This window comes from Trichoplusia ni, chromosome 1 (genome assembly GCF_003590095.1).
Source record: "Trichoplusia ni isolate ovarian cell line Hi5 chromosome 1, tn1, whole genome shotgun sequence".
Lineage (NCBI taxonomy): Eukaryota > Metazoa > Arthropoda > Insecta > Lepidoptera > Noctuidae > Trichoplusia > Trichoplusia ni.
In genome coordinates this window covers 4,556,255-4,568,670 of record NC_039478.1, presented here as the reverse complement: position 1 = coordinate 4,568,670, position 12,416 = coordinate 4,556,255, and the positions used below count along the sequence as shown (strand labels likewise).

At 36.5% G+C, this 12,416-nt stretch overlaps 1 protein-coding gene and 1 long non-coding RNA gene across 2 annotated transcripts; one reads left to right on the top strand and one right to left on the bottom strand.

Annotated features, from left to right (window-relative positions):
• Positions 1–304: 304 nt before the first annotated feature.
• On the top strand, positions 305–11,600 carry LOC113509064. Its single transcript, XM_026868683.1, has 9 exons — positions 305–3,040; positions 3,168–3,329; positions 6,209–6,427; positions 8,759–8,913; positions 9,311–9,536; positions 9,875–10,052; positions 10,361–10,467; positions 10,893–11,009; positions 11,494–11,600. The coding sequence occupies exons 1-9, from the start codon at positions 485–487 to the stop codon at positions 11,596–11,598; spliced, it is 3,825 nt and encodes a 1,274-aa protein (XP_026724484.1). The 5' UTR covers positions 305–484; the 3' UTR covers positions 11,599–11,600.
• On the bottom strand, positions 7,680–8,726 carry LOC113491628. Its single transcript, XR_003400444.1, has 2 exons — positions 8,061–8,726; positions 7,680–7,872 (listed from the first exon to the last, which is right to left on the bottom strand). It is a non-coding gene; the product is annotated as an uncharacterized LOC113491628 (long non-coding RNA).
• Positions 11,601–12,416: the final 816 nt, after the last annotated feature.

Below are 12,416 nucleotides of genomic sequence, written 5' to 3'. Positions count from 1 at the left end.
AACGAAATTATTTTAGAGGCATTTTAGTCTCAGATTAATCACATTCAGTTTGATTCATGATAATGGAATCAGTATTATCCATTATTAAATAATAATTTATCGAAATGATAGTGTATGTGTTAAAAACTAAAAACGTATTGCCTGATTTAAAATTTTTGGAGACATTCTTGTGTTAATTTTCTTTCTTATTCGTTTCAGAATTGTGATTTCAGTATTGAGAATGTTATTTTCTTTGTTTTAATTGTAGATGTTATACAATTATGTAAATCGCCTAAATAAATTATATTCACAAAGAGCAAGACCTGTGTAAATGTCAAAATGTTAAATATGGCTGCTGTGTATTCGTCATGTTTAGTGTCGTATTTTACATGAATTTTATAAATAAAAGGCAATATGAGTACGATTAATAGTTAATGTGGAATAATAAATACGTTTTCTAATAAAGAGTAACTGTTGGAATAGTTGATAAGTGTCAGAAATAAACATGTCTACAGACAAGGCTACGGAATTAAAAGGCAACGAGATCGATAAAAGCAAACGTCGTCATAAAACTGACGACACTGTTATTGCGACAGCGGCAACGAACGTCGTTGAAGATACAATGCCATTCGTAAAGATGGAGAACGTGGACGAAAGCGCGGGCAAGCCTACAGACCTGTGTCTTCAAGGCAACACTCACTTGATTTCTAGTACGACGAGTAGTTTGGCCGATACGCCCGGTGATTCTGGTGTTTTGTGTTTAGATAGTGAGGCTTCCGAGGCTACGAGCCAAGCGCTTATGTCACACAGTCTTATAGGGGCCGAGGAATTAGCGTGTGACAGTGTTTACGACGCTCCGCCGTCATGCTCTCAGGACATGATCAGGAGCACCACTAGCAGCATTATGACTCGCAGTGACATCGACAACCAAAACATTGGAGTGCCAGAGGACATTGTACCAGAACTCATAGTCGAGACACACAAGAAACCCTATGAAAACTTGCCAGATTTAGTTTTGAAAGCTTTAGAAAGTGAGAAAGGCGCTGAAGATATTAGAAAGCCTGCTTTGAGGAGTGAACCTAAGAAATCTTTGTCTGAAGACATTGTGTATAGAAGGAGGTGTCGAAAAAAGTCACAAAGTGGGCCAAGTTCTCAGAAGAAGAGAGTGTCATTCCATGAAGATATATTAAATAACACTAAAACTGATAATATTCACATTGAAAGAGGTTTTATATCATATGGACCTGATAGTTCATACTGTGATAGGTTTAGACAAAAGAATAACATTGTGACAGACAGGTTCTCCTGGTGTGCATCAGGAGATAGAACACCAAAGTATGCAGCTGATGTGGTTCAACAGACCATGTCTGATATCCTTACCTATGGAGACTCAAAAAATGATAGAAGTGGTATTTTTGAATACTGTCAGAACTTTGATCAAGAAAATCAGGACAATAACAATGATAAAGACAACAATAATGAGCCTAGACCCAATGGCAAACTATATGGATGTGACTCAAACAGTTCTGATTCTAATTTCAGCTGTGACTCTGAGACATCCTCCAGTGATTCATCCTCATCTCATTCAAATAAAACTGAAACAATGTTACACAGAAAATGTGACAAAGCTCAGAAGTCCTATTCCTGTGATGCATTTGAAAATAATGGACATGTAGCATTTATGAGAAAAACATACTTTTCTGAAGCTGACATTGATAAGTCCACTGATCGGATGACAATGCCTTTAGAAGTTTCACAAAGCCCTAACACAGTTAAATCTGTATTAAAAAAGAAACGCTATATCACCACTAGCATTGTTGAAGAAAGGAAAAAACACAACAAAGTATTAAACTTACTGGATGCTAACAATATCATTGATTCACTGAAGAACTTTTACAAAAACTTTAATTTCAATTTTGCACCTGAAAAAGGTTTACCAGAAAATAGTTTGGAATTAAATAATGTTGTTGAAGCATTACCATGTGATGTTAATCAAAATAAAAAGTTATCCAAAAGTTTAGACTCAGGATTCCAAATTGAAGATGAAGATGATTTTGTTGAAATAAACTTGAATGGTCAACCTTTAGAGGCTGAGAAACCAAAAGAAATAGCCACTCCATCGAAAACAACTATTGCTGGTGACAGGACTCCTAAAGAAGGATCTCCACGGCATAAACTAACACTGAATATGAAAGCACAACTTGATAAGAAACCCAACAAAGCTGAACTACCATCACTCAGCAAATATGTTGTAAACTGTGAAAGTACTGTCTATGAACACAAAGGAGTGTCTTACAGCTATGTCCATGATACATTCCAAACTGCTTTTGATGCACCCAAAGAAACATTTGTTCCCATACCTGAGTCCACACCAGTGAAAGAGCTAGTCACCAGCACAAGTAAAGTAGACCTAAACAAAACTGTGGATACTGACTCATCTAGTAGAACTTCCACCCCTAAGAGACAATTCAACAAAAATGTCCAAGACGAGACTGAACACAAAAACGGCATTTCCAAGCATTTGTCTTCTCCTAAAAAGCAGAACGTTAACAGATACAGTCGAAAATCGGCATCAACCGTGCAAAAAATAAATGATGAGCCTGCACAAGCAAACAGCGACAACTGCTCAAACACAGATAATTCAACCTTGAAAGGGGCCGAAGATTTTAACGACGACTTTTTCGACAGTCCCGCGAATCAAAAGCTGCAATCAAACAAATCGGCGATGTTGAACCGTTATCTGAAGAATGTGTGTCAAAGGAAGGACCTTGAACTGAAAATAAAGAACAATAAGTTTTTTCAATTCAAGCTTCGAATGGAGAAACATTTTCCGAGTATTATCTTTCCTTTGAAAGAGGTGTCGGAGTCGTTCCATGTGTCGGCGGAGCGAATGTCGCGGCTCATTGACAAAGAGCTGATTGAGAACAAAAGGTTGTCGGTGCGACTGTTGACGGCGGACGAGCCGTCCTACTTCGACAGCTTCGAAGATAACGTGGCCATAGAGTGCAATGAAAAGCTCAGGCTACAGATCTTCTCTTACCCTAACGAGACTTTGAACAGGGTAAGTATGTTTGATTACTTAATCGCTCTGTAATAACGTAAGACGACCTTCATCACGCTGTGTTTGGTAAAAGTTTTCGAGAGCATGGTTTAATTTCCTATAATTAATGTTATCTTTGATCTTTCAGATGATGAAAGTAAAGTCACCGTACAACATGGAGGACGGTTCGTGGACGCCCCTGCTGGTGTTCATCACTGACTACGCACTGTATGTCGCCAGCGTGAAGCCTGGAGGCACTGAGTATGATATCTTGTGCCGACTGCCGCACAATGAATTGGATGCAATTGTGGTAAGTACTAAAATCTCTACTTTAGGGCTAGATTTAAGTTCATAAATTATGGGAATAAATGTAGCAATAAAATAGATTGTTTAAAATATGTCGTAAAAATCGTAGTAAAGAGATTTTAATATTTTTCACCATGCATGGTTGCGACCTGTTCTGCAACATTGCATAATTGGTCGCCGCTGCGTCTAGTAATGATTAAGTTAAACACTTCTTTTTTGGGGTCTAACGGTCGACGTTGTTGATCTAAGAACCAATCTTCACAGACAAGAATCCTTTCGAATTCATAATCTTCGTAAGGTTAAACGAATTTCAAAATAGTAACCATGATAGTTGTGGTTCAGTCTTCAAAAAAACATCATTACGATTTAACAATGTCGAAATACAACAATCATAACTATTGAATTATGTTTTTCATAACTCATAATAGTTTATATTGAAAGGAATACCACTTGTTTATTTATAACCTGTCAATTGTCATAACAGACGAGTTAATGAAACAATGCACTAACACTTTGACTCGTAACAATTAGCATGCGATAAAACAAACATTGCCAATTTGGGAGCCTACCACCTGTCGAAGCAAATCTGTTAGTTGTGGAAGCGAGACAACAGATTACAATGTGTATGCGCCCTCTCGCTTTCACTACTGCAACACTCCTACTTTAAGAGTGGTAGTACGCAGTTTCTGCGCAGGCGCAACACGTCAATCAATACAGAACACATGTTATTATCTTGACATCTACGTGAAAGTAATTATTCCTCTCGAAATACTTGTAGTTTCGAATTAATCGACCGTGTTGTTGTGTTTTAATTAACGATTAATTATTTAATATTTAATGCTTTTAGTTCATCAGTAAATACGACTGCAAAAGGCTGGGTCAACAGTATCAATGTTATTATAGTTGGATAAGGCGTTATATTTCACTATTAGGTCATGAATAGTAGACTTGTTTACATTAATAAGCAATGTTTGTAACACACCTCGATCATATTATAAACACCAATTTTATGATCATTCAAACGTATAGAAAATCTAGACCAATTCTTAAAAATTGGTCGCCGATACAAAAATATTATCTACAGCAAAACCGAACTCCGCAAAAGATTCATTTTGAGGAAAGTTGTTTATTTCCATGGCTTTTATAAAAGGAATTTAAAATATAATCGGGTTTCGCTGTAACACGTATTTAAATTGAACCTCAATGTTCAGTTACTCATACAATATACCTACTACATAGACATATGTTTTGCGTACTGTTTGTTTACATCACGGTGCCAGTTATTATGTAATCAGCTGTGCTCTGCAGTTACACATACCTGCAGTTTTACTGGCATTTTTGCTCCGCTTTAAGGGTCATTTTAGCATATAGATTCTTCCCTTAAACTAACCTTTCTTGAGATTTGATACTTGTATCTCATAACTGGTAATTGTTTGTTTAAAAACGGTTTACTCACGAGCATTCATCGGGATTGGTTACCGACTACTTACGGACCCAACCGGAATCCTTAATCATTAACTGAGGCGGGATGCGTTGCAACTAACTTAACTGGTAATAATATCGGAGAAAAACAAATCCTGCATATTCCTTAATTATTTAATACGCGAAAACTGATGAAAAGTGGACAAATTCCAACTCTTGGTCAGTGTTCTCTGAGGTTTTTAGCCAGAAGTCGGATGTTCGGACCATTTAACACGCTAAGAAATTTGTAAAGCAGTCCCTAATATTAGCGAGTTCCACCAAAAGTTTATCAATAATAATATTTGCAATAAATATCTGGTAATCTCCATCGAGTATCAAAGCCGCCATTAGCATAGAAGGTCAGGCAATTAGTCGCTGCGCCAATCAGGTTGTCAATCCGAACGGAATGATATTATTTGCAATTATGCAACTCTTGACCTTTTATGAGTGCAGTAAATTGTATATTGAACTCTGCAAGCCGTAAGGTGAATCATATGCAATATAAAGCTGCTTTTTATTTTTATGGGAATAATACTGTTTACAATGCATAAAAAAGATATCGGATAACTTTAACTACCATAACTATTTCTTAAAAGATCTAATGAAAGGGTTTAGGAGTTTGACAAAAAGTTTGTTGTTAAATGGGAAAAGCCATTTCTCAGCAATGAGGCCAATTACGTTCCATATTAATGAACTGGTACACTGTAGGTCCTGAAAACAAGAAATTTAGGCGGGGGTATCAAAATAAATATTCTAAAACTGTTTCATTCTTTATTTGAAAATCCTCGAGTTGTCACAGACAACTTCATACTGCATATTGTGTAACCACATATAATTATCTAGTACTATTCTTACCTGTATGTTCATTTTACGTCTATATATGTACATTTCCCGCCTCTATTGATACCCTTCTCAACAGTAAAGGAAGTACCCCGACAGGTGTTTTCATACAATCGTACAAAAGTAGACAATATTATAGAGACGTTGTCTTTGTTATTGTACCAACGCCTTGACATTGACACGCTTATAGGGTCACAAGTGCAAAAAAACTTGTGTAGGTATATAATTAAAATCTGAACACGCGTATTGAAAGTCGTGTAAATGTCGCCAAACTTGTTTATTTTAATGTGCATTCAAGATGAGTATTTTTTTTCTTTAACTAAGAGGTATCAACAAAAATACCTTATTAGTACGTATAAGATCAGATTTATGAGTTTCAACCCGCTTAATACTTTGAAATGATTCCATATACGATCCACAAGTGTCTATTTTGTTTGTGCTTGACTACTTATAACATCATATTATTAATTGAAAGGAACTCGTGACTCCTATCAATTTCTTCAAAAACAATTGACTTCTGAAAAAAAAGCAAAGAAAATGAAATTCCTCTTGTACTAAATCCCAACTTTTTTCTCCTATCAGGTGGGCCCAGAAGCACAATACATCCAGATCCTAGACATAGCCGGCAACATAGCCTGCTCCATCATCACCGGGGAATCCTCGCTCGGGTCCCGTCTCGCGTCGTCCCTGGAGTGGAGCGCGCGCACCTCGCCTCTGCGGATCCAGCGCCCGCCCGCCATGATACCGCTCGGCTGCAGGGACCTGGCTGCGGCAGTGGCCAGGCAGAGGCATGAGAAACGGGTATGTGGGAACAAGACTTTATAAATCTCAGCCAAATTAGTGACAGCTATACTCAATTTGTTTGAGTGCTTAAATAAAGATAAACAATCTTTTTGTCTAAAAACTCAACTTAAAAATAAAACACGACTAAAAACAAATGTAAAACAACAATAAATATAACCAAAACAAATATATCACTGAAATATATCAGTCGTTTATTTAATTCATATCTGTTTGTATAAAAGGACACACCAAAATTGTTTACGTATTTTAAGTAGGTACCATTGCAGGCCGGTGCAACAAATTACAAATCAGTACTATCTAAACAAGGAAATATTTTTGCCATGTTATTATAAAAATGCAAACAACAATATAACGTGTTAATATTAAACAAAACAACCGTTATCAGATCCGACGCGTGCTGATATGAAACTAATATGTCAAGTATCAATAACGCATCAATGTTATGTATATCTGTATTGCTATTGAAGTACGCCAGCACCCAAAAATAATTGAAATATAATCTAACCTAATCCTACTAATGTTTATTCCTCTTTCCGTACCAATATTTGGTACACAGAGAGTTTATAAAAAGGATTAAAATAGGAGGTTTTATCCAGATTTTATGTTCCTGTGTGACCATTTTCAATCTGTAGCGAGCAGGACCGCAGGCAACAGCTATTTAAAAAATAAACCAAAGTGAATGTTTTGATTTCAATCATAAACTCTTATGAAGTTATTAATCATTGTCATGTACTAAATATCTTATATTTGCTGCTGTTCATTGACTACTTAATATCTGTATTTGTAACCTAAGATGAGAGGTAGTTGACCTGATAATCTTGTTGTAAACTCTGTTATTGTATGAACGCATATTATATAGTGATAACAAGATATTATTATTATCATAAACATTGGCTGATATAACTTGCTTTTAATATGAGCGTGTTGCTAGAGTCTGACATACGAAACATGAGCCTGGAAAAAAGCGGCAAATTCAAAAAATCTAGCGCTGGTATCACTGTGTATAGTAAGAAAAATACATTTTGATATTTGATTTTACATCATGGATTAATAAATTATGGACAAATATTATTGTTGTTTTATATCATACGATTTTTAATGGCTCAACCGTTTTAAACATAGTATTTTTGTGTATATAATATCTACCCATTACTGTCCCACTGCAGGGCAAGGGCCTCTTCTCAGAATGAGGAGGGTCATTTTTGTATATAAGCATTCTGCAATTGTAAGGAGAAATAAATAAACGTAGTTATTATAACATTATTTATTGTGATTCGTAATCAAAATCGGAATCTATAAAACTACTTCAAGAGATTCGTCACTATCACTACTATCATCTTTTACATTTATAGTAAAACTTTCCAGTTGCGTTTCAAGAATGTTATCTTTTTCAACATAATTATTTTCGTTTTTTATGACGTGTTCTATACAATTATTCCATTCTGCAACAAAAAAAAATATTATAAAATTATTTAAAAAATGTTAACATCTATATTTTCGGTTCCTGAAGAAATACGAAAATATATAAAACATTGAATACATTTTCATAGATAACGAGATAAACGTTTTATGCAAATATGAATATGTAATAGGATTAAGCAAAGGATCAAGATAAACGTGTCGTGCTTACCAATGGCTTCCAAGATTGTAACCAAACATTGGTCTTTTACATTGAAAATCTGTTCATTGTCTTTATTTTTCACATTAAATTTATTAATCATATTGAATATTAGCCTTCTAGCCTCATTCTTAATAGGAGTCTTCATATTTAATGGTTTAAAATAATTTCGCAGCAAAAAAGTAAACACGTTTTATGCAAATGACAATTCATGTACTGACATTTGACATATATTTTGGTGTGGCTGTATGAAGAATGTCTAAAAATTGTCTAGCTCATGTTTTGCGTGTCAGACTCTATGCTGGTAGATGGATATTCAAAATTAAATATGATAACAAACAATAGCAGAAACAGTCGTCAAAATTTGAAAAAAATATATACTGAAGACAGTTTTGAATCCTGGATTTAGTATACAAGAATAATGCTATTGTATCTTTTAGGGTTTGGTACCCAAAAAAAACTTACCCTACAAAAAAATCTGAGGCTGTCTGTCCATCTGTGGGTTTGTTGTCTGTCATTAGGTTGTATTTTATACAATGTGAGAGCTAGTTTATTCATTCCTTTTTGCAGAACAAAAACCTTTGAAAATCTCTAAACGAAAAAATATTTGATTAAATTTTGAAAAAAGTTGATCAGAATTGTCAGTTATACCTAAATACCTGGTACTATAAATTTACCTTGACAAATAATTAAGTCTTCTTTCATCATAGGTACCACAAATCCTGTTCTACGGTCGGGTATGTTCTGGTGACGCTGGTGACCGGTTAATAGAGGCGCCCGGAGCCTTCGCCCCGCCGCTGGAGGGGTACCTCATGTGCAGGACCGATAGGAGCCGGCGGTTTGAACCTTGCTACTTCTTGTTAAGGTAAGAGTTCAGTTTAATATAACAATATAATATTCCACAACGCCATCTAGTCTCAAACTAAGCAAAGCTTGTATTATGAGTACTAGACAACTGATGATTTATATCTTATGAATTTAGTGTTTTTCGGGATCAAATTTTATTGTAATAAAAGATATTTGCTTGTATAAATTGACTTGAAACAGCCATTTGAGAATTACACAAAATAATGTTCCTATGTGCAGGTGGAACGCGTAGTCACCTTCAACTTATGAGTGAATAAAAAAAGCTTCGTTAAATTTTATTATATATATAGAGTGTCTTTATTGGAACTATTTACATAATTGATTAATATATTTTCGCTATGTATTTTGTATTTGAATTCGGAAAAAATACAAGACTTTAAATTGTCCACATCCAGGGCGGGAGTCCTCCACTGGGGCCCGCACTCGCCAGACGGCACCTCCCCCCTACCACACAACATCGCGCTCCGCTCCGTGCTCGGGGTACGGAGGCACCTGGACTCGTCGCGTCGGCCGCACTGCTTCGAGATCGCGCTCGCCGACAACTCGCGGCTGCTGCTGGCGGCGCCTGATGATGCTACGGCTTCGTCTTGGTTGCAGAGTCTGTTACTACATGCTGCTCAGGTAAATATATGATATATATATATTTTATTCGGTTTGCAACACTTGTTATGTCAACACAGTTACCTCGCTCGCCTAGGTGTCAAGTCGAGCGCTGTTTGCACCCGCTTGCCTATACAGTCAAGTGTCACTTACTTACTTTAATAGATTTTCTCAAATATGTTAAAGTGACAAGTTAAACGCATAGAAAAGGAATATTATTTTTTAACATAGATATAACATTTGTCTATGAAATCTAGAGCCGTCTCGTCTTTCCCAAGATAGGCGTCTTTGTGAACGTGTTGTTGGTGCACCGCGGCGATCGCTTTAAAAAGCAGTTCTGACTAGCATTCTTCATCCAGGCCCTAGAAGAGAAGGACGGCGCTAAGAAGACAGTGGAGAGGCCGGGCCCGCCGGCCGCCTGCACGCTGCTGGTCACGCCCACGGAGGTGATCTCCGTGCGCGACACGCTGGACCTGGCCTTCGTCACCGGCGCCGCCGCCTACCTCAAGGACCGCGGCTCTGAGGCCTTGCTCAAAGGTAAGTGTAACACTGTACATGCAAAACTACAAGAGGGACTAATAAAAACTTAAGCTACACTCCATGCAACGGACGAAAGACGAATGGAAAAAAAAAAAACTGAGACTTGATATCTGTTACTGCAATTCACAGCCGAACTTATGGACACTCCGGGTAAAAAGTCATCCTAAAGTGTTAGTTGTCTTTTTTTTATTTTTGTCAGATACGTTATTTGTAAAGATACAGTGTCGTTTTTAATTGATTTTACCTCCTCCTTAATAATTGGTCTAATCATCAACAAATTTACAGCTTAAATAATTCACTTACAGAATATATAGAAGAAATGAGGACGGACATCGAGATTCTAGCATGCGGTTCCATCAAGAATCTGACGGCTTTCAAGATTCCAGACACCGACGAAAATTGGTGTTGTTTGGTAAGTAGAAAATAATTTGTATTGGCAACTGCAATTATTTATGTGCACATTTTTTTAACTTAATACCTAATTTGGATAGAGATATATTAAAGGCTGCTTAATGCTTATTTCTTTAACGAACTTCTACTAACAGATCTGCAGAAAGCCAAATAAACAAGGAAGAGAAAACAAGATTTGCATATATAAACTAGCATGGAACTCTCATCTCCCGCTTGCTATGGAGGGTAGTGGATCAGTTTCTCTTACTCCTCCTTTTTACTATTTCTGATGAATTTCGTTGCTCAAAGGCAGTTAACTGTCTTCCCCTGATACACACAGAACATAAGTGCTTCGTTGGTTTCATTGTAGAGTACTGACTAGTTATACTACTAATTTATTGTGGCGAGAGCTAGCCTCAATAAGAACAAATGTACCGGTGTGTACAGGAGTGGAGCGTGTGCGAGGCCCGCGAGCGCGGCGCGGGGCTGGCGCTGCTGCTGGCCAGCAGCGCGGAGCTGGAGCGGCTCATAGCGGCGGTGGAGAGGGCCTTCTGCGCGCTCACCGTCAGTATACTGCTACTACTTACTCTCAATACTTTATTGCTTCCATAATGTAATTACAGGTGGTCATTTTAGGTACAATGCAAGTATGGATCCAGTAGGGCACAGCATTATGGTAGGCTGATAGTTTTACGGGTTTTAGTTAAAGTAAATGAAAAAATATTTCAGAGAATTCGATTCCTCTATTTTTTTGTTGGTTCGATCCCCGCGTAAGATAAGCCTTTGTATGATTTACGGACGGTTTTACTTGAATGTTTCTGAAATCCCGCAACACAAGTATGTAATAATTCAGTGTGAGTGTATGTTAAAAGAAATGTTCAGGGGGAGGCATAGTCAGGCTGGGTATTACTCGAATACATATCTCTGTGCGTAGAACTATTTAAAATTAACTCTACAAAACCTTTCTTCAAATGTAATTCACAAGTAAATTGAGAAAGAAATCCTTCACCAACAGCCCCATAAACTAAACCATCCATATCTCTTCCAGTGCGAACCGTTCCCGCTGAGCGTTGTGGAGGCCACGAAGTCGGCGTGCAGCTCAGCGCACTCCAAGTACGAGTCGGCCTGGTCACACATGCTGCCGCAGCAGTAAGGTTACACATACAACACTAGTGGACACATATACTGGGTAGTCACTAAGTACATCACTAGTAAATATCGATAGTGGGCAGTAGAACACTGTTGGACTGATTAATGAATTATTTTTATGAAAAGGTATAAATAACTTTGGATTTTTTATTGTGTTGACAATTTACATATTTCTTTATAAGCTGTTGTTTTATGTATTACATTTTTAGCGTCTTGATCTGAAATTTATATTTCTTGGAAACTATCTCATATACCTATTTTGTATCGTATCATTAAGTTTTTTAAACATATCATCAAAATTAAATTATTCTTTACTTCGGAATTAAGTTCATACTTAATATTTGACTGAATTTTAAATTATTTCGAAAAGGCGTTGGTACTTACGTTTTGAAAATGCATTGACCAGTGAAGCTACTTTCAACCTACCCAGTAAATGTTACCTAGCCACTAGCATAGACTTAGATATTGTAGTCTTAATAGGAAATGTGAATTTTTAGTTAATTACAATGATAAGCGCTTAACCGCTTCTAATGCAATATAGAAAATAGTTAGCGAACTTCTGTGGTACTTTATTTTTATTATGTAATTTGAAATGACTTTAAATTTTAGTTTTCGCAATTCTTGGGCTATCTTGTCATATGTGGCACTTTCTGAATACAGTATATGATATATACCTTCTTCAAAAACGGTTTTTAGTGTTGCTATATCTAAAAACTGATATTATAGTAAAGTCAACCTTTTTAAATAGGTAAATTCATTTCAAATTACATAATAAATCTTATGTATCATATTATATCTTTCATATGTGACATTCATGTTTAT

What these genes read in the sequence shown, in the direction of transcription:
- LOC113509064 (XM_026868683.1), top strand. Translation starts at nt 485, where the DNA reads ATGTCTACAGACAAGGCTACGGAATTAAAAGGCAACGAGATCGATAAA. An exon ending in GGCAGAGGCATGAGAAACGG is followed by an intron (nt 6,428 to 8,758) that starts GTATGTGGGAAC and finishes CTTTCATCATAG; the next exon opens with GTACCACAAATCCTGTTCTA. An exon ending in GGGCCTTCTGCGCGCTCACC is followed by an intron (nt 11,010 to 11,493) that starts GTCAGTATACTG and finishes TATCTCTTCCAG; the next exon opens with TGCGAACCGTTCCCGCTGAG.